The sequence below is a fragment of the Vespula vulgaris genome, chromosome 15 (assembly GCF_905475345.1).
Source record: "Vespula vulgaris chromosome 15, iyVesVulg1.1, whole genome shotgun sequence".
Classification (NCBI taxonomy): Eukaryota; Metazoa; Arthropoda; class Insecta; order Hymenoptera; family Vespidae; genus Vespula; species Vespula vulgaris.
The window spans coordinates 158,375-186,340 of NC_066600.1; the positions used below are offsets into that span (position 1 = coordinate 158,375).

A 27,966-nucleotide genomic window follows, 5' to 3' on the forward strand; every position below is an offset into this window, starting at 1 on the left:
GTTACTTTTGTTCGATTTGTTAATAGTTAACGAGTATTTATAGACTACGTTAAAGTACATTCCGACAAAATCTCAAAATGAGAACGAACCACGATAGGACAACGAGGTGTGCTATTAAAAGATCTAAGAATATAAATAAGGAGGAAGCGAAATGATAAACGCACATGTCGAATGTTATCGTTTTAATTGGGCATAAATTATAACGTAATATAAATAAAAGTTTCAATGCGTTATTACGTTTATGCAAAGAAATGGACGTAATACAGATACCTATGTACGATACAGTGATTTCTTTTACAGATTAATTTCTGACTGTAGAAAATGTCGAAATTACAAACTCGACTACAAAACTGATCGATCTAAGCGAAGATCTTTTCGTTGGTTTTTGGTTTTTGAAAAGAACAATACAACGCTCGTTCCGTCGAGTAGAAAGATCGACATCCAACGAAATATCATTTATTTGGGAGGTTCGATGGGAGGGACGTGAAAAGAGAGAAAGAAAATATAACAAAGACTCGCGTCCTTTGAAACTCGTTGAACGACGATCCTTTGATCAGGGGAGAAAAGAAAAAGACAAATATTCCATAGTGAAAACGAAAGGATAGAAATAGCCGGTTAATAACAGAAACGTATATATTCTGTATCGAAAATGTGTTAGGTATACATCATACTACAGAGTTTTATCTTTAGCAGCACGTTTAAAATAAAAATATAATTCTTTCGCTATCGTTATAAAGGAAAATTTGCAAAGCTTTTCTCTTTTAAACGTACAACGTATCGGTTGCGTCTAACCGCTATTGTCATAAATCGACTGACCAGACTTCTTCAAAGACTACTTCGTATTCGTTTAAATAACATTCTATACGTCTAAATTCGTTGTCGTAATAACGTAGAAGAAGAAGAAATGTTACCTTTGGTCCCGTTTATAGAAACTTAAAGTTATATGCAAAGTTTAGAATAATTAAAGTTAGCCAACACAAAGAGTCGCTATTAGTATTTAATGTCATTCAGCCACAAATAATCGGCTTTGGTGTTGTTACGCGTATGACTTGACCAAAGCTAGAACCGAATGACCTTATAACTCGTTAAAAACTTGACAAACCTTCTTTCTTTTTTTTTTGTTTCACTCTTTCATTATTTTCATAACGATCGATAACGAGCGTTGATTCCGTTTCTTACGAATGAACATACTCGATTTCGATTCGACGATCGATAGTTTGCGCATTCAGCGGTGGATATATACATGCTCGATCATTTTTGACGACATACCAGTGTCGTCAGGATTTTTGTACAACGTATTTACACATAGCTAACGTGGAATGACTTTGATGGAATTGTATTGAAAAGAAAGAGAGAACGAGTCGACCGTCGAAAAAGTAAAGGAAATAATAACGGACAATCAATTTTTTCGAAAAGGAATCGCAGATGGCACGATCTTTCAAACGAATGAAAAAGAAAAGAAAAGCTTTGTTTCGCACGATTATTAACTCGACGTGGTCGATTCGCTTCGCGTCCGCGTCAAAAGAGCTAGTACATCTCTCTCTCTCTCTCTCTCTCTCACGAAGCATCATCCGATTCCACGTGTCTGCATGATCCGTAGTTAACTGCATCGCTGCGCGTAATTAGAGCATCGAGAGAAGCACCAACGTAATTAACGAAGAAACGTACTCGTTCGATCATTCGATCCAGGCGATCTCGATTCCACGAGAGACGAACGCGATGTACGAGGCTATGTACATACTCTGATTCGTGACATTCAGGAGTCTCTTATCGTAGCTTTGATTAAATTTAGTTAAATAACTGCGAAGATTGCGACTACGAGTACGTTTATACGAGTACGTAGGGTAGGACGAGATAAGATAAGATAAGAGGAGAGAATAGAAAAGGAAGAAACGTTCGTAGTTAATTTTCGACGAACTCTCGACGCCTTACCGTTACGACCGTCGATTTATCTTCAATACCTCTCCGCAGTCTGAAACGAAAGATAATTAAAGATCGATTCAGGGTACCGAGTCGGATCGGAACTAAACGGAACGACGTACTTACGTTTTTTAATTTTCCGCGACCTCCGAAATTCCTAATGGACTCCAACAGCATATCCCTGGAATCTACGCTTATCGGCATTGACTTTGGTCTCGCGTTGGCACTTTTCAGAGTGACGCCCATTATCACGGGCATCGTCGGAGCTTTGGGAGGCAGGGCCTCGACGACCTCCTTGTTCCGATCGACTTTGTCAACGTTAATACCTTTCGGGGTTTCTTTGAAGGGCGTCGTCGATGCTTTGAATCCTTTTACGACGGGCACGGTCATAGGATGGGCCTTGGTGCCGTTCGCGTTGTTCCTGAACGATACGTTGTCGCTCCTTTGGCCGATCTGATCCCGATGACGACGATCGAGCGAATTCATTCCCACGATCGAGCCGAATTGGTGTCCTTCGGAGTTTGGATTGGCGTTGCGATTTCCGTTGACCGACGCGTTGTCCCTTTGGAAGAGGTTCCTTTTGAAAGAGAATTCGTCGGGCGTCGCCTGGCCGTTCCGTTTCTTCGGCTCTAACGTCTTACGAACGAATTCGTGCTGGGAACCGTAACAGTCGGAGCGTCCGTTCGTCGCGTTGGATCGTTGCGGTTTCGCCCTATGCTCGATGTCCGTACGAAAGGCCCTCGTTAATTCTTGAAAATTCAACGGTGTCGTGTCGATCAAGTTCTCGTCGTCTTTCTTCTCGTCTCTCATCGACCTCTTAACGGTAGCATCTTCCTTCTCCCTCACGACGGTCTTCTTCAACTCGAAGCTGGTCACGACAGGTCTCTCCTCGCTTTTCGTCGACTCCGGAGCGATCGTTTCGTCGAACGTTGCCCTCTTGAACGCGGAAACGGCCTTGTCGACGAGCAACTTGCTCGCGAGATCGTCCGCGTCGCGCTTGTCGTACCTTTCCTTGGAATTATTCGCGCCGTCGGCCGACCTGTCCCTTCGAAACTTGTAATCGGTGTCGGTTTTAATTTGAACCTTGAAGCTCGGCCTCTCGGCCCAGCTACCCAAACTGATCGCTGGCGGACCGTTGTAAGCGTAACGACGCTTCGCGCTCGTTTCCCTTTGCATCGAATCCTCTTTGTTCTCTCGTCGCGCCGTTGCGTGACATTCGCCGCGCGACGAAAGCACGCTCGGCGTTACGGAATCTCGATCGGACGCTCCCACGAACCTGTCGAAACGATTTCGTGTGTAGGCTACGGCGAGGGTTAAGGCGTTTCTCTCGCTACTCTACCAGCAGTCACTTACCTCGTCTTTGCTTTTTCTCGCGTTACCGCGTTCCGTTCCTTCGATACATTTTCTTCCGCTGGTTGCGAGCTCGTCAACTGCGGTAAAATGCTTTTCAACACCTATCGGAGAGAATAAAGCGATAAGAGTATCGACGATTCGTTTCAACGAACGACGTAAAAGGTCTTACCTGCAACGATCGCAACTCCTTGCCCTTGGTAGGTTCCTCTTGTCGGTTCCTCGAGACGTTGTCTCTCCATCCCGCGGTATCCTCGACGGCGAGCTCCGATCCTACGTTGGCCGAACCTTCCGCTTCGTTCTTGTTCGAGTCGACGGGCTTGCTCATCGCGGAGGCATGACTCTTGGATCGTTTAACGATACCGGCTTTGGCGTTCGCGGATTGCCAGACTCGCGTGGACTCGACGACGTCGTTGGAAATCTTTGGCTCTGTTTTTTTGTTCCGACTAGGCTCGTCCCCAACGAGGGAACTTTTGTCCTCGTTCTCCTTGAATATGTCTATGCTCTTTTGACGGGTATACGTGGTGATCGTGAAATTCGAGAGCGTGTTATCGACCGGCGCGAAGTTGGACGTTAACGTGGACGTACCGCTGAAGACTTTCCTCGAATCTGGCTCCCTTTGCGATCGGGCCAACGTTCCTCTTTCTATCTTGGTTTCGAGCTCCGATATCACCTCCTTTTTGAACTTCACCTCGGTTTCGGTCTTGCGCGATTCCATTTTCTTGCTTTTACCTAGATCGATGGTCGTCGCTTTTCCTTCGATCTCGCGGATTCGACGGAAGCCGAAGAAGGACTCGTCGTTTCTCCCGTCGTCTCGATTTTCAACGTCGAGCGATTCCTTGAACGCCTCGACCGATCTCAAGGTTATCGTGTCGTAGCCATCGAAAAGCGACGAATCGGTATCTCGGAAGGCACTCGGTGGCGCCGGCAACTGATATTCCCAATCGGCCACCGACGAGTCTTCCTCGAGAGCGGACACGTAGTCCGAGGTGTCCTGTTGATTTTTCCTCTCTTCGCCATCTAGCCCTGGGGCCTCCTCCTCCTCCTCCTCCTCCTCCGCTTCCGCGCGACGACTTTCACCGTAGGATCTTTTCACCGCGGGACGGGCGTTTTCGGTCTCTTCGTTCGACGACGCCAACGACGACGACGATAGAGTTTCCGACACTTTGTGCAGCAGAGCGTCCGTGTCGCGTAGCTTCCTCTCGACGTCTACATGGAACAACGAGAACGGTGTCAGTCGTTTGGAATCGCGAGAGATCGAAAGCTGGAAATGGTTTTGCAAAGTTTTGGAAGAAGCGTATATGGATCGGAGTAAAAGATCGATCGACGTGCCGAGAGCCAAACGGTAGAACGAATGGATGGTGGTTAGTAACGTTTGCAGGTATACGTATACGCTGGGTGCGTCGCGTCGTCTTACGATACTTTTAACCGCGTATCGATCGTTCTGAAGATCGAGACTAACCGTGGAGAGACATTTCTATCTCGTTTTCTTCTCGATTCGCGTCGAAGATTCGCGCCCAACACCCGGTATATACGTATACGCGTGTGCGTGTGTATGTACGTAGCAACGTGCACCTGATATCCCATCTACTGCGTTAGCCCTTTCCATCCGCCCGCTTTCCTTCTCAACGTCCGACTCCTCTTTGGACTCGAACGTCAGGTTCAGATTTAAAGCGAACGCGATATCCTTCGATTGAGACGTTAAATGTCTCTTTCGTTTGTTGAACGAATCGATTTGAAAGTCGTTCGATTCGGACGGACTGCGATAGACCTTCGATCTTTTCGAGCCCTTCGAGCTATCCTCCCGTGTCTCGTCGTCCTTCGTCGCCGAGACCTCGTCGAGAGCTCCTTCGTAACGATCGTCCTTGACGCGGGACGTCCTCTCCTCGCTTCTCTCGCGACGATCCTTGACTCGATCGTCGGCGAGTCTGCCGCAACTGGACGATCTCGAGTTCCTCGAGATCTCGAAGCGATCGCACTTTGGTATCGTCGATATCACGGTACAGGATTTGCATAGGCTCGAATCGACGTTGCATATGTCGTTCATACTCTTGGCGTGTTTCGTCAAGAGGTTCGAGCTGCTATCCATCTCCGACAGTTCCGCGTCTCGTGCCTCGAACTCGATGCCACCGGAGGAAGAAGAGGAAAAGGAACAGCGAACGGCATCTTCCGCATTCGTCCTCGTTGCGTTCGCGTTCGACGAAGGACCTAGAGGATCCTTCCTCGGCGACCTAGATATCGCTACTACTGGCACTAATCTACGCTTTGGTACTGGCGGAGCTACAGGCGACGATTTCTCCTCTTTCGGTCGTACGACTTTGCGAGGCTTGGGCAAGGGCGCTAATTCTTCGGACGATGCCTTTTCTACGGGGATACACCACCACCAAGAAAAAAAAAGAAAGAGAAAGACAAAGAGAAAAACATACGGACGAGAGAAGAGTGGATGGATTCGAATCGTGCGAGGGGGGTAGTTGTGTTAGTAAGAAGCTTCGTTCGATCTCGCTTCTGGGTTGCGTCTACGCGCGTTACTCGCCGCGTACCGTTCGATGCGACGAAAGCGCGAGGAAAACAACTCCAACGTCCGCTTCAAAGTCTACTTCAAACAGCGCTACAACGTGCAACGTACAGACGCGGGTATTCGGTAAAAAATGAAAGGGTAAACGTAGAAGGTAGAACGCGAGCGGCCGAAAGATCCAGAGAAAGGAGATACGACGTTATTCGTCCGTTCTACCGAAACTACCTCGATCCGTCGTGCCTAAACGAATTCTCCGGCCCTGCTCTCGAGTATAGAATTCAATTGTATCAAAAATTGATTCCAACTCTCGTTCGATTCTTGACGACTGACCAGGCCCGGCGGCGGCGGTTCCAAAATGCTCAATTTCTTTTCCGGCTCCGGTTTGCTCTCCGAGTGTTGTACGATGGGCAACGAGGGCAATTCGTCGATGTCGTTCGGTATAGACTCGATCGGAGCCACTTGAATGTCCAACGGTTTCGTCGATATGGCGAAAATCTGAAGATTGCTAAGAGGCGACAAATTGTTCCTGCCACCGGTAGGAAATTCAAGATCGAGATTGCGACTCGAGACGATGGAACCCTCGTAACACTTGGTCGTCCTCACGTCTCCCAATCTCGGCGTTGGCTCGTACGCGGCGGACGACGACAATTTTCTCGAGGAATCGCTTTTAGGATTAAACTCTTTCCGCGCGCAGAAGCTCGCGTGCGAGCTGGTCTTCCTCTCGTAAGCGTTGACGATCCTCGGGTCCCTCAGCCTGGCGGAACTTTGAAAGCTCATACTGTGCTTCAATATCTTAGCGTGACACTTTTCGCCGCATATGTAGTTGTCCACGTGGAATCTCGTAGGACTGTATCTGCTCTCGAGCACACCGCATTCCGGCATAGCCTCTATATCCGCCTCTATATCCGCCTCTACGCCGTCGAAATTCGCAAACGCCTCCGTTCCGATCGATCCGTCGGCGGACGACTTTTTCGGCCGGTACTCGTCGCGAACGCTCGAGAGAACGTCGTTGCATCCTGTCGAACTCGAAGACTTTCGAAGCTTCGACTCGCTCGAGCTTGTATCGTTATCAACGGATTTAGAGAATTCGTTTTTAGCGCGACGCCTGCTCTCCGCCGGAGCGAAATTTCGATCGGATCCTTCGGCCGCTTCGTAAACGTTCCCCGGGCTGTCCCCGGTTGCCAAACTATAGGGTTCTGAACGATCGTCCGTATCGTCGCGACTACGCGCTACCTTACCTCTTTTTACTTCTACTCTAGCGTTCTCTACTTTCGGAGGATCCTCTACTACGTTAACGTCCGACGCTCGAATCGAGTCCTTCTCCTTCTTCGTCTTCTCCGGGCGATCGGCCTTGTCAAGAACGATCGTGCTCACGCCGATGTCCGAGGAGGCCTTCGAGGGTGCCCCGATGTCGGACGGTGGCTTCGAAGGATCCATATCGGAAGTCAAGGACTCTTCGGAATCGTCGATACGTTCCAAAGCTTGAGTCGAGATGGCCGAGGAGAGCGGCCTTGAAACCGGTGGAGGCGGAGCGGCACGTTTCTTCTTCAAACCTGCAAATAGGAAATATTCTCTTTAGAGCTCGAAGACGTCTCGAGAGTTGTTCTACGAGAGAGAGAGAGAGAGAGAGAGAGAGAGAGAGACACAGCTGTCCCAAAATTCGAGAAAGATATCTAGAGTTTAGGAGCGCTGGCACGCTCGCCGTGAAAGACTTACTTGAATTCGAATCTGCTCGCAACGTAGGCAAGGGAAAGAGAGATCGCGATGAAACCGGTTGGCACGTAGAGGTACGTACGTTCGGTAAGAAGTTTGAAGTAAAATAAGTAAAAAGAAAGGAAAAAAAGAGAAGACGAGAAAATGGTCTTACCGGTGGAACTGAGGGAGGAGCTGCTGAGGGCTCGATCGAGAGACGTACCGGACGCGGTTACGGCGAGATTACCGAGACTCTTACTGGACTGCGAGGTATGAACGAGTTTTCTCGGGGTCTCGTTGGTACCAGGCGTTCTGTTTCTCCTCGGCAGAGTCTCTGGCAGTCGTCCGGCCGAATCCGGATTGTCACTGAGCACGGAAGCCTCGTGATATCCCGAACTATCGCTGCTGTTTCGACTGTGACCGATGAGCATCTTCTCCTTCGACGATTCCCCGTTTGTCTTTCCCGCCGCCGCCGCCGCCGCCGCCGCCCCCCTCGCCGTAGTTGCTACCGTACCGGTGGTCGTAGTAGCCCGCTGTTGTTCCCGATCGTAGGAGGTGGGCGGTTTCGGCGCGAGTCTCCTCTTTCTCTGAGGTCTCGTAGGCGGTTGAAGAGGACTGGCGCTTCTTCCGGTTTCGTCGCTCCTCGCCGGTGACACGCTCCGACCTTCCAGGCTGTCGGTGCTCACCGAGCTCTCCTTCGACTTCTTAAACATGAATCCAAAGACGCTCTGCTTCGCCTGTTGCCTACGTCTCTCCTCTTGCCTTTGCAGAGCCATTATGTCCTGGGAGCTCAAAGCGGAGCCCAACGTTCTACCTTGTTTCGCGTAAAGCGTCACTTCCTGCAGATGATAGTCTTGAAGGGACAGGGATAGATCCAGGATCTCTTCCAAGTTCACTGAAATCACGACGCATCTTAGGATCGATCGGAATGTTCGAACGGTCGGTGTCAACGAGAGCGAAATAATCGGCGAGGAAACGTACGCGTCAACGTTCGTCTTAGCCTTCGTCTACGATCGGCTAACCGCGCGCGACTGCGAGAGACAAGCTCCGACGTTATCGGCGAGATATTTCGTACATTTTTAATAGCGATATAACGATTTCGAACGCGCGATTTGACGTTTCGTCGAATTTTTTCTTCTTGCTTTTTGGTTCGTTTCTCTTTCTTTCTACGAACGAACGACAGAAAATTTCAAGAAAATTGGATCGCTACGCGTACGATGGCTTCGGAAGTCGTACGAGTACGACGCGAATCTTAGGATCGCGGCTAGAATCGACGCGACGCGACGCGAACTTTCGTCGTTGGGTGCCAACAATCGACCAAAGTACGTACACGCGAGTAAACGGACGTACTTGATATACTCACGAAAAGTCCGAGGTATCTCTCGAAGAAGCGACGACGAGCGAGTTGGTTTATCGACGACGAACGTACGCCGCAAAGTGTAACAACGCGTTCGACAGGAGTACCAGAGGAATATTCGATGCTCGTCGCGCGTCGATCGCTATTATCAGCCGAGGCGTTAATCGACGACGAGATTTAATAGGAGGATGTTGCAGGTGAGATTGCGCGCTAACGACTACCACGCGTCGAACGGACAGGTCGTTACTTGGGCGCGCGTTTAATTAGTCCAGACGATATTGTCACTGGTGATAAGGTTTTAATAAACATAAACTCGGACTCGTTAGAAACGTTATCGATATCGAAGCCTTGGCTCTTATCTCGCTCGCGAGTCTTTCTCGGCGAGATAAAGAACGAACGTTTTCCGTCTTGTCGAAACCTAAGCGATCTAGGTGAAAAGTATCGTCTCGAACGTGGCGCGCGTCTTTAGCATTAATCGACGTTAGACGTACGAACGTACGTGGGACGAAGGTGCACTCGCGCTTACCCGGATGACGTAGCTCGTACTTGTGTTTGTCCAGATTCTTCTCACGGCACACTTCGTTCAGAATTTCTCCTAGATTCATTTTCGGGCTGACTCTCGAAACGTACAATTGATTCCTCGGTAAATGTACCTGAGCAAGAAAGTCGTGAAAGAAGGGACTTTTTTTTTTTAACTTGGAGCTATCCACGCTCTCGAACGAAGTAAAAGCGAAATAGTCCGATTCAAAATCACGTCCATTACCTGCAGTCTGAACGTTGTTTCGAAAGGTTGATTCGCAGGCTTCGACTTCTTCGGGACGAACGTACACTGCTTGGGAAGTAATTTCACCTGAAACGACGAAAGGATAAAAAATGCTTCCGTCGGATATTTCACTGGGTTCGATCTGGGTTGACATTACCTGAAGAGCATCGAGCGCTCCTATCGGTGTGTTCGGTTGATGAGGTAAAACCGATCCACGCTCGCCGATCGCTTGCAAGGTGTAACTCGAAGCTGCCAATTTGTGAGCCGTTGCAATTTGAACGAGAAGGTCCATCATCGGAGTACTAGGAACAGAGAGAGAGAGAGAGAGAGAGGGAGGGAGAAAGACGCGTTGACGAGTGCGACCGATTTCGATCGCGATTCCCGACGCGAGCGAGTAATACGCACGATTATTCATTCGATATTGCGCAGTTAAAACGCATAATGCAGGTAAATATGTTCAAAGTCGTAACCTCGCGAGCCTCGCTAATCGAATACGTTTCGTTATACGTACGTAGGTATATGCACCTACTCGCTTATGTCATTTGTTTTTTATTCTTCGGAACGCGAGACCGTCGAGACGCTTATTCCGAACGACGACGCGCGTTGTCGTTTCACGGAGGAAATCGTAAGGTATCATCGTCGTCCGACCGGCTCTCTTTTCATCGATCGTACTACCGGCAGGCCAATTAAATTTTTATTACGTATCGTTACGTAAATAGAGACGTTAAACGTCGATTATTTTACGAGCGACTACGACGCAAAGACGGCGACCGTTCTCTCGTACGATCTCCGTCCGTTCGTCTGGGACAGACAGCGGAGCGTATGGCCGCGCTTAAAGGTTTAGCCTAATTTTTTCTCCGAGTTCGGACGAGGAAGGTTGACTTACGTCAGAGTCCCCGAGTCGATAACGATCCGCATAAGTAACGAGGTGGAGCTATTACGGCGAGCGCGCCGTAATCGGCATATTAATTAGGAGCGACCGAAGGATTTCTAACGCTCCGCGAGGGAACGAGCGATCGAGACGAAAGTTATCAGAGACTTACCTCCTCTGCACGGTGACTCTTTGCGCGTTAAGGCGATGCTCGCGCGGAAGCTGGACCAAAAGTTCCATGCTTCCAGCCAGCATGTCCGCCGGAGTGTCCTCGGTCACGGTAAGAACCATTCCGGATGGCCTCTCCTCCCTGCTCCTAAAAGCGAACGAATACGGACGAATACAAATCGTGTTACTACTTTTTATCGCGAGCGCGAACGGAATCGTGACCGTGCGGAAGAACCCGAAGCGAGGAACGATCCACTTTTCCTAGCGGGGGGTCGTCCGTGCGTTCGCCCGTCGAACGCGCTTTTCCGACTCGGAATTAAAGACGCCTTCTCACGATTCGCCATAGCCCCCGTGTAAGGCGACGATCGGATCTATTTCTCGGGCGCGACCCTCCGTCGATTCGTTCCAGTTTCGAAATCGCACACTCCTTGTCCCCCCGTTTCCGATCGTTTCCCTCGCAATCGCGGACGCGAACGACGGAGGGATAAAACAAAATCGTAGACGTTGAAGCAAAATCGCGGATGGTCGGTCGTCTCGGGTGACGCAACGCGTCGACGAAACGTCAGCGCGGATGTACAGCGCGGACGTGTACGCGTATGGAAACCTCGTGGTAGAAAACGTGCGTACTTTCGATCGGTCTCTCCTAGCAAACTCTCGGAGTTTAACAGACTCCGGCACGCTCGGACATGCTTTCTCCTCGGTGTTTGTAACTTATCTCACGTGGACGTACACGCGTTTTCCTACCGCGTCGTCCTCTCTCGAAACCGGTCGAGATTATCCATCGGTGGTAAGAGCGTCCTCTTTTCCTCGTTGATCGAGGCGTCGAGACGAATCAGGTATAGATACCCTACTTGATGTAACATCGAAGTAAAAAGAAACAAAAAAGAAGAAGGAGAGGACTGAAATTTCACTTGTAAAAGTTTCTGGAACCTGGCCAGAACTCCTTGGACTTTCTCGAACTCGTTCGTTTATAGAAATTAGATCGCTCTTGGGTGAGTTTCCCGAGGCGCTCTTTCGCAGGCGCCAAGTATTCGTCGCGCGCGATATTCCTCCTTCTCCTCCTCCAGCTCCCTGACGATTCCCACGAAAGTCGTTAGGTTCGCGAGACGAAAGGGAGAGAGAGAGAGAGAGAGAGAGAGAAACGTCTCTCGAAAACGGATACCGCGTACCTCGCTCGTTCCTCTTCCTTCCGTCGTAATCCATTATCTTTTCGCGTTCGCCGTCCTCCGTCATACGACGCATATTTCCCTTACACAAGGATTACTCGACGGTCTTTCGCGAGCGCGACAGGAGTCGGTCTTTCGCGCGAAGAAAGTCCACGTTCGTCGGCTCTCCGAGAGATTCGAATGCGCGACGAGCGAGCCGCCGAGTCGATATTTTTCCTATTTTTATTTTTCTCATTTTCTTTCCCCTCCTATCGACGAGAGATTCCTTCTTCGACTCTCGGACTCTACGAGAGATTCTTCGATCGTCGCCACGGCGAATACGCGTCCACGGCGGGCACGTGACCATCTTACCAAGAGGATCAAGAACGAACGAGGAACGTGCTTCGGGCGAACGAACCGACTACGAAATCGATATCGATTCCGAGTCGAGCGTTCTTTTCGCGACGGTCACGTTCGTACGTCGAAAAATAACGCGATGGAAATATCGGCGTAGACACCGTCTACCGTAGGATTTTTCAAAGAGGAAAAAGGAAAAAAAGAAAGGATAGGAACTGGCTAGAACTCGAATCGAATCGCAATTTCGCAAGCGATTCGACGAAAGTCCTCGCGGTTGCTGCATTTTCTTTTTTCTCCTTGTGCTTCTTCTTCGCCATTGGGACGACGGTTACATAAGATTTTATGTAGAGACGGTAAACGCGTACGCCGATTGCACAATTCGGCGTTAGAGAGAAACGCTAAAGGGATAAGATCCAGCTTCTCGAACGTTCGGTACGATCTCCTTTTCGAATTCGAATTCGAATTCTTTCGATATCGATAGATTTGCCTTTCTTTCTGGCGAGTACCTCCACTTGGACGTGGACGGCCGCTCTTCCCAGAGAGCGTTCCCAGAAAATTTCAGCTTTCACTCCGAGCGGACTGTTCGGCCGGAAAACGAAGAATCCACGTAACGCGAACCTTCAAACCGGCCGCGTATACTTATCGTTACGCAATATGCCAACTCTATCGCTTATGTCTATAAAGGACATAATATCCGTTCCGGTCCGGAGGATAAAAATTCGACGAAAATAAGAGAAAATCGAACGACAAGGGTGAAAGTCGGTCCTATCTTTGGCGCGATCGACTGGTGGTTGCATCGCCGAGAACGGCGGATTACAAAAGCTACGAAATGATCCCAAGTAGGTAATGTCCTTTCGTCGACATTTCGTATGGGAGTAATAACGGCATACGTACACCCAGATAGGAGCGATACGACGGTTGCGTCTGGGTTGATCCTATCGATGAACGATATCTTGCGGATCGTGGCGCGAGCGAGCGAGCGAGCGAGCGAATGCAAGAGGCAAGATCGAGCTCAGGAGGGCAACGGCCCGAGTGGCCTTGCTCGCGACCTCCTCGCAGCCTCCTCGCGAGAGAGGGAGAGAGAAAAGCCACGCGTTCGCTTCTTCTCGGAAAAGAGGAGTCGCGTCTCCGTGTCTACCGCGGAGCAAGACGTCGCGCAATTGGTCGCAATTAATCGAAATCGCCAATGTTTTCTACAGAGGCCCGCTTGCTCTCGAGATCGACTTGGCGACGACGACGAAGACTTGGAGACGGCCTTGAAAAAGCGAATTGGAGAGCCGTCGAGAGAAGAGCGCGCGATCGGTCTGCCTGCTTGCCGATCGTTCGTTTCGTCGTCGCTCGCCGGCTTCGGAACGACGAACGTCGAACGATCGGAGCCCTCGTTCCACTTTCTCTTTAATTAACCGGATTGCTACGGGCAACAACGAGCCGATACCTTTTCTTTTTTTCCTCTTGCCTTTTCGACGCGCGAAACCAAAGCAGGAGACACTTTACTTACTCACGTACTTGCGCGGTAAGACGCACGCGTACTTTGCTTTATCTTTATATTCGTTCTTTATTGGCTCGAGTCTAAGTCGGTAGCGTACGCCTTATCTTTGGAATCGTTTCTTTTTCTTCTCTCTCTGTTCTCGCTTCTTGTTCTCCTCTTCCTTCTCTTTTGCACCGAGGCGAGTAGAATCGCTCGCTCGCGATTTTCGCGTCACATTCCTCGACTCTCGTCTCGTTCCTCGATTATGCAATCCTTCTTGGCAAAGAACGCACGTCGTGGGAGTAGACGTCGTAACGCGTACCAAGCGTCCGTAACTTCGTACGTAACTCGGAGGAGTTTGCTTTCTTCGATGCGACCGAGGAATGGAGAACGGCGAAAAGAGGAATCGTAAATCGGGCACGTCGGCAGGCGTTCTCGACAAGTCCGGAGATCGATCGGAGACTCGAATCGTCGCTCGATCGATTATATTTACGGAACGGTTCGAAACGGAGCATCTCTTAATCAAAAAAGATTAGGGATAAGGGAAAGCTCGTCGTTGCCTCTCGAGGAAGAGAAAGAAAAAGAAACGCGATGCTTCTACGTCGTTCGATTCCACACTCGGAGTACGTACTCGAGGAATACATGTGCAAGCTCTTGGATCGACTCGAGAGAGGATCCGCGTCTTCATTGTTCGAGTGGAATTATTTCGAGTGGAATAAAACCGCGAAGGAAGTCGATTGCATCACGAAGATTGCTACATCCGTCGACCTTGCAATGTCGTCGCCTTGTCCTTTCTTTCTCTTTAAAACGTCGATGACAAGGCGACCGAGGCGACGCGAATCCTCCCCCTTCGTTCTCGAAGGAGAAGCGAGCCGAAAGGCCACGGCCGGGAAGGAGGGAAGCCGGCGTTTCCGCGACGAAGCTTTCCTCTTTCTCCCCTTCTTTCTTCCTTTCTCCGTTTCTTCTTTCCTCGGTGCGCGATAAACCTCGCATTTACGTAAGAAACAAGCGTGTCTACCTCTCTCCTTTCTTCTCCTTCTCGCGCCCAACCTTACTTACACCTTTTCTTCTCCGACAAACGCTTGCAACTTTAATCGGCCGTTGCATAATCAAATTTATTATTCGTTATCTCTTCGCGTTGAGGAAAACGTTCTCCCGTCGCGTCGATTCTACGAGATTACGCGTGGAACGCGGAAGATCGTACCATTCGAAGAGATCGTCCGACGTTCTCTCGATTATTCCAGGATGAACTGGAGAAACGGCGGTTGCAAGTAGTACGGTACAATCGAATTTCGTACGGATCGATGTACTCGTATATCGCATCGAGCGCGTGCCAGAGAGAGAACGAAACGCGGGTAAACAAAACTCGGCCTTGAGCCGAGCCTCTCGCGATGCTCGCAGCCGTCCCATTCAAGCGTGAGACTCGGAAGTGTGTAAGCGGCACTCCGAACGCGCTTCTTCCTCTTTTCTCGTACTCCGTACGAGAGTAAGCCGTACCGCGCGTTTCAATCGTCGTCGAGGATCTATACCGCCGTGCGGTGAGAGATCGATCGGCGTCGCTCGCGATCCGTCGAAATCCAAGAGTCGCGTAACGCGAGCAGCTACTACCGAGCTAACGGCCGACGTTTCTGGTATCAGAGAATCGTACTTTTAAACCGTGCGTCGTTAAATAATCGTAAAACGTACGTAAAAGACGATAAAGTACGGGTCACGATTTTTTGCCTCGAAGGCAAAAAGAAAATGATGGAAAGAGACGGTGGAGTGGGTAACAGCTTTCTTCGCGGAAGAGAGTTTAGTTGAAATTAAAGAGAGACGCGCTTCTACGGAGTGGGACATAAGGTCAGGCGTACGTACGGCCGTTGGTAGGTGGAGAACGGAGGGCTCACCCGAGCAGCTTCCTCTCTCGTCCTCCTTCGATCCTTTTCGTTCCACCGATCACGCCGTTCATTCTCTTTCGAAGATTCCATCAACTTTTTTCGTTCGACGTCCTGAAGCGATATAGAACGATGCGACGATGTAGGATAGGTGTATTCGTACGTGGCACGTTTTCTACGACAAATTTTTCGTCAGGAAAAAGTACGACGGAAAAGTCGTGGGAGACCGTTACAGGGACGAGCTATTTCCTTCTCGGTGAGAAACCTCACCGTCGGCGCTCACCGTTTCCCGTTAGTCTCTTCGGGCTACTCCGTTCTCGAGATTTTAACGCGATCGATAACGTTCGAAAGGATCGAGCGAATCGAGGATAATCGAAGGATCTCGTATCGAAGGATCGTTGAGCGAGATCCCGTTGGCGCTCTCTGAAAAATCGATCGCTTAAACCCTCTTCGCAAATTCGTTTATTCGTTGGAATAATTGGACGCGCGCGGCAACGATTTAGCGTCTAACGACTATCTAAAGCACGTAAATAAATATAGAAATCGCTGGCGGAACGAAGGAGGAGCAAGAAGGAGAGAGAGAGAGAGAGAGAGAGTATTTTTCACGGCGTGGACGACGAGCAATCCTGATGAGTGCGTTCGACCAATGGCCGCTTCCGTTCTCTCTCTCTCTCTCTCTCCCCTCGACTCGCGAGTACTGTTACGATTCGCGAAGATTCACCGAGTGTGTCGTGGAATTTGCATGGCTTCCGATCGTCGAGTGGCCAAGCAGAAATAAAAACTTGGACCCCCGGTATCGGACTCTTCTCGATTCGTCCATCTCTATTTTTATCTCTATCGATCGCTCGCACGCGCGTAACGGTGGCTTAACCGTAACACGCGAGCGGTTATACCGTATGGGATGATCGAAGAACGATAGGAACGATCGCGAGTCGTCGTGGATAAAAAAGAAGAGGTGCTCGTTCGATCGTTGGTCCACGCCGAAACAAGTTTCATATCGCGTTTGTAGTCGCGCGCACGTATTACGCTTGCACGATGAAACAAAAGAGGAGAAGCGAAAGAAGCTCGTTCCGACCTTGATAAAATTGGAGAAAAGGTCAAAGAGTGAAAGGCACCGATCGGTTTCGCGGGTGCGTGCTCGAGAGGGATCGCGAGTGCAGGAGGAGGAGGAGGAGGAGGAAGGATACTCGATACACACGGAATTACGCGTAGCTCCGTTCTTACGTAAACTTACGTGCACTCTCGTTGTTACCGCGTAGGATATTACTTAATCCGTCTTACGGCACGAAGCCGAGTTGCATTCTTGCACCGTAAAACGCTCGATTTCGAATCGTCGACGATATTAACGATAAACATTCGCGTCGAGCGAGTTAAACGCTCTCCTTTTTGTCTTCGTTTCTCGAGCTACGTCGTATCATTCGTACGCACGTACGTATACGTGCGCGCAAGAACGACACAAAACAAAGCGTTTTTAGGCGTTTGGCCAAGAGAGCCGTTTATCAACAACGTTTGCCTTTGGGATAAGACGTACGAACGCACGAGCTCTTGGAAATAATTCCAACGCTAGACGAAAGCGAGTTACGCGTTATCTCGTAACGTCGTAACGACGACGTTTTCGTAGATCGAATCTTTCCTTCCTCTTTCCTCCTCTTGGTCTTCGTAATTGAATTATCTCAACGATACGAGGGGAACGAGTGAGCGATGCGAAGTTAAAATTAAAAGTGCGAAGCCGGCGGCACGTGCGTTTTTTGATCGAGCGTGTCTCCGGCTGATTAGTGGACCAACGAAGCATCATCGGTTTATCTCGTTTAACCACGATCGCTTCTCGTCCTCTTTCTACGCGGCCGACGATTGATAATTCGGCGTTAAGATACGCCGTACCATTGCCACTGCGTTTTATCGTTACTCGTTATTTACTTGCCAGTATCGTGATATCCAACGAAATGCATCGATAAGAAATCGCCGCTGCGATTTTTCAGCCGCGAATTTTTCAACATTCTTAGCTCATTATTGCCGCTCGTTATCGTCGTTGACAATAGAAAAATTGTAATCGCTTCGTAGATAAGAACGGTTCTACGAGCCTCGGGAGGTGCGACGATGGTCGTATTATCGGCGTTAAAATTTCAAGCGTAAATCGTAAATTACGTTAACGTCCGAAAACATCCTCGTTTACGCGCGTAAACGTCGCGTACGATCGTTAAAACGTCGACTTCTTTTGTTTTCCACGAAGACGAGTAAATTCGTTCTCTTTCGTCGTGACTCCATTGTCGGAAGCATTGTCGGACGTTTTCTTAGAAGCGTTCGTTTCCTAAAAAAAGAAAAAAAAAAAAAAGGAAAGGACAGGGAATCGGCGCGGAAGACGGAGATGCTATCGGTCGATTCGCGATAAAAAGGTTTGTTCGAGGAAAGTTCGCGAGTAGTTTCTCTCGTTCACTTTTACCGAACGAGACGGAGAATCGAGAAGTCGTCCGACGAGGAGCAAGGCTCTTAGGGCCAGGGAAGGAGATTTTAGCGACAAGAAGCGGCTCGGCCGAGCTCTCCGGCTATCGTTTCTCGTCTCGTCGTCGTCGGGCTCGCTCTTAAACGGTGGAGCCAATTATCAGCTGTCGCGGGGCTCGGCAGTCGGCTTTCCAAGCTGCTTTTTCGGTCAGCGTAGTCGATGAAAAACTCGAGCCATCGCTCGTCCTCCTGTCCGATCGTGAGAAACCTTCCGAACGACACCGTCGACGCACCGTTCGACTAACTTTCATCCGACGTCGAGCACGCGCCCGAGCAGGAGCAACCGTTTCTCTCGATTCTTTCTTTTCTTTTATTTTTCCTGCACTCTTTCTCTCTCTCTCTCTTTTTTTTTTCTTCTTCCACCTTTCCTTCCCATCTCTCGGCTTTCCCTTCTCCTCTGACACGGGCGCGCGCGCGCGCGCGAGGCGACCCTGACCTACGCGCGGTTCTCTCTACCTTCTTACGAGTTCTTCTCGCTCGCCCGTGCGTTCCACGAGTGCAGTTTTATTAATGAATTTCTCCGTCGTCCCCGTTCCCCGTCTCGTTTTCACTTCCTTATAGAGAGGCCTTTCGAGAATTCCTCTCGTCCGATTATGGCCTTCCATCGGGCCCGTCTTTCGCGTTTATCGTCGTGAAGGAAGGAGGTAGCAGCTGTGCATCATCCAGTCGATACTCGAACGAATTCGAAAACGCGCACTCGCCGCGACCAATCGAGACGTTTCCATTCGAGCGCCGTTACTCTCGTCGACGTCCGAATTTTTACGATCTCTCGGTTCCCTTTTCCCCGGCAATCGGCCCTTACGTCGGACGCGCGTCGCGAGATAGACGAGGATCGGACCGGTGCGCGGGCTCGAAATGCGAATTTACGAGTTCGACCGGCTTAGAAAATCGAGCGTATTCCCTTCGATGGCAACGACCTTGCCGGCGAAGGAAGAGAGAGAGAGAGAGAGAGAAGGGTATCGGCTCGGTCTCGGCGTGGCAACGACCTTGCTACCTTCGCATAATCCTCGCTGATCGGCGTGCCATCCTTCTCCTCTTCCTGTATCCCCTTCGGCATCCTGTTTACATCCCGGCCCGACTCGGCTCGGCCCGGCCCGCCTTTGTTCGCGCTTGTCGTTAATGTCACGAATCGGGCCGTGCGCGTCGCACTCGACAGGAGAAACGTCGACGTCTGCTCGTTTTACGCCGTTCTCCGAACGCTCTCGCGTCCGAACGTCGGAGAAGAAATAGGAATGAGCGGTCGGAGGAGCACGCGAACGGTTTTATTCGCGGCAACCATGAAATAGCGGAAGCGGGATTAACGCGACTCCAATTAAAGCCGTACGGTCGATTCGGTCTCCTGGCTTTTACGAGCCAGACGAACGAGCTATCCTGCTGGATTATTTTCGATCGGCGTAATTCCGCTTTCGTCTTTCTCTTTTCTTTTCTCCACTTTTCTCTTCTCTTTCCTTTCCGCAACGAAAAGTTAGCCGCGATCCGACGGCGTCGATATCTTGGACGATTCCAACTCGCTGCCGAGTACCCTCGTACTTTGCACGGATCAGGTACGAAGGACACCGATCGATGTTCGATATTTCTTATCGATCTCGCGTAAGACGGAGGAAAGATCGCGCGCCGCTACTCCTCGTAAAATCTTCCTTAGATCATGGGTGAGATAAGGGAATGAAAAAACGAGTCTTGTTTGCCTCTCTCGACGTCAGCAGCGAGACGGTAAATATTATCTCTCGTCCGAGTCGGAGGATGCTGAGATTCTCCTCCTTTTCTCTCTCGAGAGATTTTTCTCGAGAATTCGACGAAAGGCGTTGTCGCGATCGTATTTCGCGCGTACGACGTGACGAACTCTTTTCGATTGGACGTTCCTTTGTATACTTTTCTTATCTCATCGTCGCGCGACGTACAAAACGAGAATCGACGAAACGTCTCTCGATCGTCGACGGAACGCTGGCCCGGATCTCCGAATCCAAGGCCGATCGCGACACGCTCCTCGCACCTGACTTGCGAAAAGTCGGATGAACGTCGAGCGAAAGTACATCGATCGATGGCGCGCCGATAATACCCAGACGAAAACGTCTCGCGAGAGACGACCGCGATTCTTTAACGAAGCGAAGCCTCGCGGAGGGACTCGAAAGAGATCAGAGTGCTACGAAATGGAAGCGTGGAGAAGGAAAGAAAGGGAGGAGAGACAGAGGGAGAGAGAAAGAGGAGCGGCCCGAGGAGTAGTCCGCCGCGCCGGAACGATTTTATAATTGTTATTCTCGTCGGCGAGCAGACGGCAGTCTCGTCGTTAAAAACACGTTCGCGGAGTTAACGGACTGGCCGGCAACGAGCGTGAAATGCCATTTTCACGCGTAAGACGGGCGTGTCTTTTTCGAAGTCGAGTCGTCTTCGAATCCCCGCGACGAGCGCGAACGAGTGCCTCGGACGATGATCGATGAATCAATCGTTCCATTAGCGTTGTCTCCTCCAAGGGAAAAGACAACGAATTCCATACGTATTTCGGAATTCGTGTCGGAATAAACGGCATTTCGCGTAAAGTATTTCGAGCGAGTCGTTCGACGAGTGTCCAACTTACCCTCTACCTCCGAAGCTCGTCACGCTCTTGCCGAAATATCGCGAAGAGGTTTTCTCGAGGGAGGTAAGGACGTGGATATACGTGGGGAAAAGAACGGGGAAGGAAGCGGGTACGATCGAAGGTGACGGGCGGATCTCTTCTCTCGTCCAAAAAGTGTCATCGGTCGCGCGATGTAGCGCGCGAGGAAACTCGGACTCCGGTAGTTGGACGTACGCGCGCGCTTTTTCAACTCCGGAGATAACAGCGGGAAACCCGTCGTCGTCGTCGTCGTCGTCGTCGTCTCTAAACGAATTAGATCGTCTTTAGGGAAGCTCGCAAAGTCGTGCGGCGGTTCGACGAGAATCGAGATAACGTCGACGGATTTTCTCCGACGAATATGTTATCTCAGCTAGGCCGAGTGAGAGAGCCGACGATCGAGTTCGACGACGAGCGCGAGCACGTTGCTGACGAGAGGAGAGAAATCGCACGGTCGTCGCGCTAACGACGTAAAATTTATCGGCTTACGCTCGCGCGCGTACGATTCGGAACCGTGCAAACGTCGCCTTACCTCGCGATCAAATCCTCGTTGGTGTCATTCCGAGCGGGAGAAGCACGAGAGTCCTCCTCGAACGAACGTCGTTCTTGCCCCTGGGAACGATCACCGATTGCTTTATGGCCTCTGATTTTAGCAGCGACAGGGAATACGCCGCTCGCGGAAGCCTGCGTTTCGGCCTCTTCCGCACGGACGCACGAAGAGTGCGTCAAGCGAAAGTCTCTAGGAACGGGAAATCTTACGGGAGAGAAAAACCGAGAAACACCTGTCACGCTCGCGCCTGCGTGCGTGCGTGTGCGTGTGCGTGTACGTGCGTTCGAACGAGAAACGTAACGCGAACGCGACGAAAGACTCGTACGAACCGTCGCAGTGCGCGCGAGACTGACCGCCGCGCCGCACCGCGCCGACAGCTAACGGCTTTCGCGCGAGTGCGAGCGCGAGCTTCGGTACTTTCCGCCCGGTGACTTCTCTCTCGTGACGTTTCGGCACTTTCCGTCGGCATTCGACCGCGTTCGGGCGCGCTCGAGCGAACGCTTCGGAGAACGGAGAGACGCGAAAACGACGACGACGAGGTGGACGAGGACGACGAGGACGACGACGACGACGACGACGACGACGAGGGAATTAGAAATTCGCCCGATCGATACGATGGGATCTTTCGAGAAAGTATTCGAGTCGTATCCGAGGGATCGTGTCCGAGGGATCGCTCGAGAAAAAGACCCGATCGTTCGGACGAAATCGTATTAGTCATTTTTCAGAAATTTACCGCGCTCGTCGACGTCGATTGGAAAGCATTCCCGGCGTTGCGGCTTTTCCATTAACGGATAAGATCGGAATAGCGATCGACGAATAGGTTTCTACGCGTAGGTACTCGGATCGTCGTATTACTCCTACGAATAGGAAGGATATCCGTGCGTCGCACGTTGGAGAATCACGAAACGTCGCGGAGGATGGAGAAGGACAGGGTACGCTCGATGGGGGAGGTCGCGATTAGGATGTCTCGTCGATGGGGCGACACGTCCCGCGGTACTCGACCGCGCGGAGGTTAGGAACGGTCCTGTCGCAGAGGTTTACGTCATAGACGTCCACGCGCGGGTAGATAGGAGGAAGGAGCACTCTCTCCGTAGACGTTGGACGCAGGTGGCAGATCTAACGGTTCGCCGACACGGAATTTCTCTCGTACGAGAACGCGGACGGATTTCCCTGCGTTTCGAGTCGGCCGATGCCGACTCGAGATCAGTCGCTGACTTATTCCTTCCGCTCCTTAAGGAACCCGACGCTTTCTCGAACGTTAGCGACCTTCGTTAACGAAGGAGCCAATCGATCGCGTCGATACTCTCGATCTATCCACGCTCGCGCCGACCAAACACCTCTGGTATTTGGAATCTTCCGATGTGGAACGCGAAATGATTCGAACGTTTCGCGATTCGACGTGCTCTCGCGAGAACTGTCATGCTTCCTACGAAAAATTAGAAACAATGCGCGATGACGCGTGAGGCGCGCCAATGCGTTTTCGCGGCCCGATATTTTCCTGCCGACGGTGAAATCGTGCGAATCGCAACATCTTTCCAAGATATCTCGACGGCGATAACGAATTTTCGTAGAGTCTTCTTTCAAAGATGTTCAAAGTTTTTCTTCGAGCGCTCGAACGGACGCGGGCATGGAGAAAAGTCTCGCGATGATTCGCAAAAGCGTACCGTTAGCCCACTTTGATCGTCGATATCGTTCCTCTCGGTGGAAAGACCCAATCGGACGAATTCGAGAGAAACTAATCGTCGATCGATTCTCGAGAATTGTCTTTCGCAAGAAGGAAGCGACGTATAGGAAATTCTAGCGTAAAAATTCTTTGAGATGCCACTCACCGAGAAACGGCGACGCGAAATACGGGCGTATCGATCGCTTTCGACCAAAAATTGGATAGCTTTTGGAGATGAAGCGGCAACGAAACGTAGGTTACTGCTCACTGACAATAAGGAGGGTGCTTTGTAAGGGTCGCACATGGCGCGGCACGTCCGTTGGAAACGATCGCGCGCCAAAAGACCGGTAGAAACATCTGCTTGCTCGTCAAAAGCGCGCCGGTAGACGCGTTTTATAACTCGCTCTCTCTCGCTCTCGCTCTCCCCTCTTGCGTGCGCGAGGAATAAGAAGCGAACGACGCAATTGCGCTCAGCACGATCGAGCAAGAAGAAAGCGCCGATCGAAATCTCGTCTTCCACGATCTGATTCTCTTTGAAATCATCTCCCGTGTCTTGCTCTCGCGAGATAAGATTACGACGCGACAAATTTGACGAAGGAGAAGCTTTTTCTTTTTCTTCCCCTTTTATTCGTTTTGCCGTCGTCTTCGTCGAAACAAGGATAAAGATAATTAACGATACCGATGTTGATTCGGTTCGTTCGCGCGTCCGTAGGGAAGACACGTACGCTCGGCGCCTGAGAACCTACAAGCGCTACAGTAGCCATGCATGTGCGGTAATCGCGTTGCAGGGGCACCCCCGAACGTCGCTCGACGAGATTTTCCAACGAAGAGAAAAAACCGAGCCAACGAACTCGCGCTCGAAAATCAAAGTTATCGACGAATGAGAATGCGCGAGGGGATTCGTGCCGAGAAACGTCAAGTAGAAGGACGTTCGGGTACGACCGAACGACACCGGCCACGGCGATATGGTAGAAAAGATGCGTCCTGCAAGCACGATTTACAAGGTAAAAGTTAGAAAGCATATATCCGCCGAGTATCGATGCTTCCGAAACTTCCTCGAGTTTCTTCGCAAGATTTCTTTGAGATTTCTACGTGATTTCGTCACAATGCGAGTCTTTGAGATCTCTGCGTAGCTCTTTCGTAAATCTCATACGCGAACCGCGATATCCGCAGAGGTGATACGACAATCGTAACACCTTCTTCCCTTCTCTTCGAAGGTACGAAGGGTCCGTTCGATTATCGCCTTCCCTCCTAATTTATCGATTTCGAAAGAAAAGTAATCGAAGAGAATACCCGGAACGGGGACGCGCGTGATCGGACGAATGCGAGATGCGACGACGCGAACTTTCCAGGAAACGTCTCCTCGTTTTCTAAAGGATCGCAGTCTCCGCGAGACAACGAGGACAGCGTTCTAGGACAACGAGGACATTTCTCGAGGAGTCCCAAAGTGTCTGATGCGTCTGCGTAGGTACGGATGCGCGCGTATGCACCTATGCACGTACGACAAATTGTCTGAGAACAGTGTCGTTCTCATGGTCGAACGCGGTCTTACCCGGAGTCTTGCTGCATGAGACCGTAGGCAAATGCCCGTAATTAATTGCAATTATAAATAATTACCATTCGCAGAAAAAAAAGTTCCCCTCCCCCCTCCCTACCATTTGCGTAACACGATTCTTCTGCGCATCTCGCGACCTACGAAGCTTTCCTCCTCCTCCTCCTCCTCCTCCTCCTCCTCCTCCTCCTCCTTCTTCTTCTTCTTCTTTTTCTCCTCTTGCACGACCTCGAACGGTGATCGCTTATCATCGCCGTTTGCGGTTTGCGCGGAAGAAGCCGATCGGACGGAGCGGACCGAAGGAATAAAAGATATAAGCGGCCTTCGTTCCGAAACGTTCGTTCGCTCTCGTGTCTCCGTTCGAGGAACGTACGATTCGGACGATCTCTTCCCGGAGCACGTCGCGAATGTGGAACGAAATATCGCGAAACGTTACTTTAATAATCCCCATTCGAGTACTTAAAATCGTACAACGATAATTTAACCGGTAAAGTAGGTAATACGTGTCTCACGGACGAAATTGCTTCTTGCGGTCCCCCGACGATCTATGCAATTTTCCTCTACGAAGATGCACGAAGGTGACAGCTACGGAGACGCATGTTTAATCGTAACAAGTTCCGCTAACGTTACGCGGGGAACCCGTTTTTATAGAGGACGATTATCGATCCGTCGGCTTTCGGTATTTTTCCGCTCGTAGAAATTCTAATGGATCGAGTTCGAGCGAGTTTAAAGCTAAAGAGGAAAATAATGGCGCGTAGCAGAGATCGAGCTTGGGATCGTCGAGTTTTACTCGAGTTCTACGGTGTTGGGATTGCAGTCGCGTCCGGCGAATCTAAATTCTAGTATAGTAGCCGAGGAGATAGGCGCGAGACTAAAGTTTGTGGCTCGGTGCCACGCCTGCGCGGGAGCGGTGAAACGAGCTTGGCAAAAGCGCAAATTGCGGATGGCCGGTGTGTGGTGTACGCCGGGCAACGAGCTCCGCTCGCTCGCTCCTACGTCCCTTTATTCAACATGCAGCGCGTTGCGCTTCCGCCACCAGGCAGTTTGACAGCCCTGGACATAGCTGCACGGTCGAACGTTCTTATAGGAATTGCTTTCGGATCGAAGATAACCATTGACGATTTATCTGCTTTTTCCTTTCTCTTTTTCTTTTCTCCTCGTGGAAATTCTCGACGGAACGGTCGAGAACGAAAAGAAGGACTTCGTTGGAAGGATTAAATTCTTGTTATTCGATTTAAACGAGCCGGCCTTTTCGTAGATCCCGCGTGGATAGCGTTACGTCTTATTAAGTCTGAAAGGAGCAAAAGGAGCCATGTTGTACGCTTTATACGTCCTCCTCCTCCTCGTGGCAATTAAGACCGCTGACACGATTTCAAAGGAACCTCCAACGAAGAAACGACGTCGCCTCGCTTCGACGAAGGAAACGAAAGCGGATAAGGCGTAATCGCGGTATCTGCTCCTAATCCGATTCGATCGAACTTTTTTTTACGCATTTATATAGCTGCTTCGACGGTCTTGGAGGATCAACGGCAGCTAGGGAAAATTAATACAGTAGATAGGCTTCACGTACGGATCGAACAATGCCACCGTAGAAAATTACTCGCGACGCCTTGAGAATATGGACGTTAACGAGGAGGACGAGGAGGATGGAAAGAAGAAAAGAAGAAGCACTAATCGAGCTCTCGAGGTAATATCGCTATTACGATTCGTTTCGTTCCTCTTGTCTTTCCGTCCATCTCTAACGGTAGCAACGACTAATGACTGCTAGTGGCATTCAAATCTCTCCGTTCCTAACTCGGGAAGAGCTCCTCCCGAGCAACATCTCGGCAAAATACCGTACGTCTCCCTCGCGTGCAATTATTAATAACACGTTACCGCTTATAGGAAAGGATCGCGATCTCTTTCTCTTCCTTTTCCATCCATCTCCTACATTTCGACGATAAAGTTAGACCAGGAAGCAAGAGGACGGAGAGTGCAAATTTCTATAATGATAAGTTGACAGAAAGGAACGCGTATCCGAGATACGCTGAAAATTTCCTTCGGCGAGCTTTTACGTAAAGCAGGAAACCGACTCGCTCAACTGCATTTCTCTCTCCCTTCCTCCCTCCCAGCCCTCTCTCTCTCCCCCCTTCATTCTAAGCACAGACGGTACTTGTCGTTAGCGATATTATAAAATTGCCCGTATAATTGTTTTTAAACAGACGATGTCCGTACGCGGAATGAGTCGCGATAGAGTCAAAGTAAGACGTGAAATTGTGGAATAGACGTCGAACGACCCGGGATCGGACTAACCGATCGAGATCTTTTTCGCTCTAAAAAATGTACCTTTGCTCGTTAACGGTCGCGTTAGAATAAATAAAACAGGAAGACGACCTGTGGACAATTAAACGTTAACGGTTTAAAATCGAGGCTCGCTCGGCGAGTAAAACTCGTACCGCGTAAAACTTGGAAACTGGATTTCATATTTAAAGCAGGATCGAGAGATAGCATCGTGGGACAATGTAGAACGCGTTACGTCGACAATGGAGATTCCAAGTTTAACTTGACGTCAAATACAAAGGGGAAAGGAAGCCGAGTAAAATCGTGTTTCTCTTTTTGTTGCTATAACCACGAAGAGAAACGAAGAGGCGTACGAGAATAGGATACGTTGACGATTTCGTTCGAACGCAAGGAATGCGATAACACGCGATAGCTTTCCTCGCAACACCGACGTCGATATCCTCGGAACGAGGAGAATTCATTGGAGATATGTCGCGCGTAGGACGTTTGTATTCCACTTGTCCGTACCGAGCTTGCTCGGCTACGATTCCATTTACTTTTACCTCCGCGCGTCCTTCGCGCGTACGAACTCGTAACTCTCGAAGGAAGTAGCGGAACGAGAACGCTCTTGTCTTTTATTTCGGACACGGTCTCGATCGATCCATCGACGGACAAATTCATCTATCCGCGACTTTAGTTTTACTTTTGATCGGTTGCGGCCAAATACTCGAATTGGGAGTAACGTTCGATTCGGAACCGGAGAAGATAGATGGCTAGACAGATAGACGGAGAGGGAGAGAGAGAGAGAGAGGCCAGGTAGCAGCTGCAGCTTTTTAATCGTAAAGCTGACTCACCTGTTCTTGCGTGGCAGTGTCGTAATAGCCATGTTCAAGGACCCCTCGTAACGAGCGGCGTCCTTCTTCGAGCGTCGAGGAAGATCCACGCAGGCACCCTGCGTGAAGCTATAAGTTCTTCGTTTCTTAAGGCACAGCATCTTCCTGCTCTCTAGCTCGTATCTCGTTACGATCCCCTAACGATCCGCCGCATGGTCCACCAAGTCGATCCTTTTCTAAGTCGAGAGGGACGATTCGAAGATCGCTCGATCTTGATTCTTCTTTCGCGAACACTCGATCCACACTGATATCGAAGAGAACAACGAAGAGATATTCTAACAACATTCGAGGAACGATCGATAGATCGCGCACTATCGAGTTTCTATTCTTTTCGTAAATATTAGGAAAAGAGAAAAATAGGGATAGGAGTGTCGAGGGGGGTGTCGAGGCGCGTGTCGAGGCGCGTGTCGAGGCGCGACCTCCGAGAGAAGAGACTCGCGAGAGTGTCTCGTCAGGCTCGTAGCAAAGTTATAACTGTACTGA

General features: G+C 50.2%; 1 protein-coding gene across 11 annotated transcripts; it reads right to left on the reverse strand.

The window, feature by feature from the left end:
* Window positions 1-615: 615 nt before the first annotated feature.
* Window positions 616-27,947, reverse strand: LOC127069342 (uncharacterized). Of its 11 annotated transcripts, XM_051006225.1 has the most exons (14): window positions 11,910-15,451; window positions 11,806-11,844; window positions 10,641-10,784; window positions 9,755-9,899; window positions 9,598-9,684; window positions 9,361-9,487; window positions 7,653-8,372; window positions 7,502-7,513; window positions 7,024-7,338; window positions 4,846-5,634; window positions 3,443-4,479; window positions 3,274-3,374; window positions 2,047-3,196; window positions 616-1,972 (listed from the first exon to the last, which is right to left on the reverse strand). In XM_051006225.1, exons 1-14 carry the CDS (start codon window positions 12,146-12,148, stop codon window positions 1,955-1,957), a joined length of 4,923 nt encoding a protein of 1,640 aa, XP_050862182.1. In that variant the 5' UTR covers window positions 12,149-15,451; the 3' UTR covers window positions 616-1,954. The 11 variants fall into 11 exon arrangements, with proteins under 11 accessions (XP_050862182.1, XP_050862184.1, XP_050862187.1 ...); XM_051006227.1 differs by lacking the exons at window positions 11,806-11,844; window positions 11,910-15,451 and adding an exon at window positions 27,445-27,947; XM_051006230.1 differs by lacking the exons at window positions 11,806-11,844; window positions 11,910-15,451 and adding an exon at window positions 21,099-21,511.
* Between the last annotated feature and the right edge of the window lie 19 nt (window positions 27,948-27,966).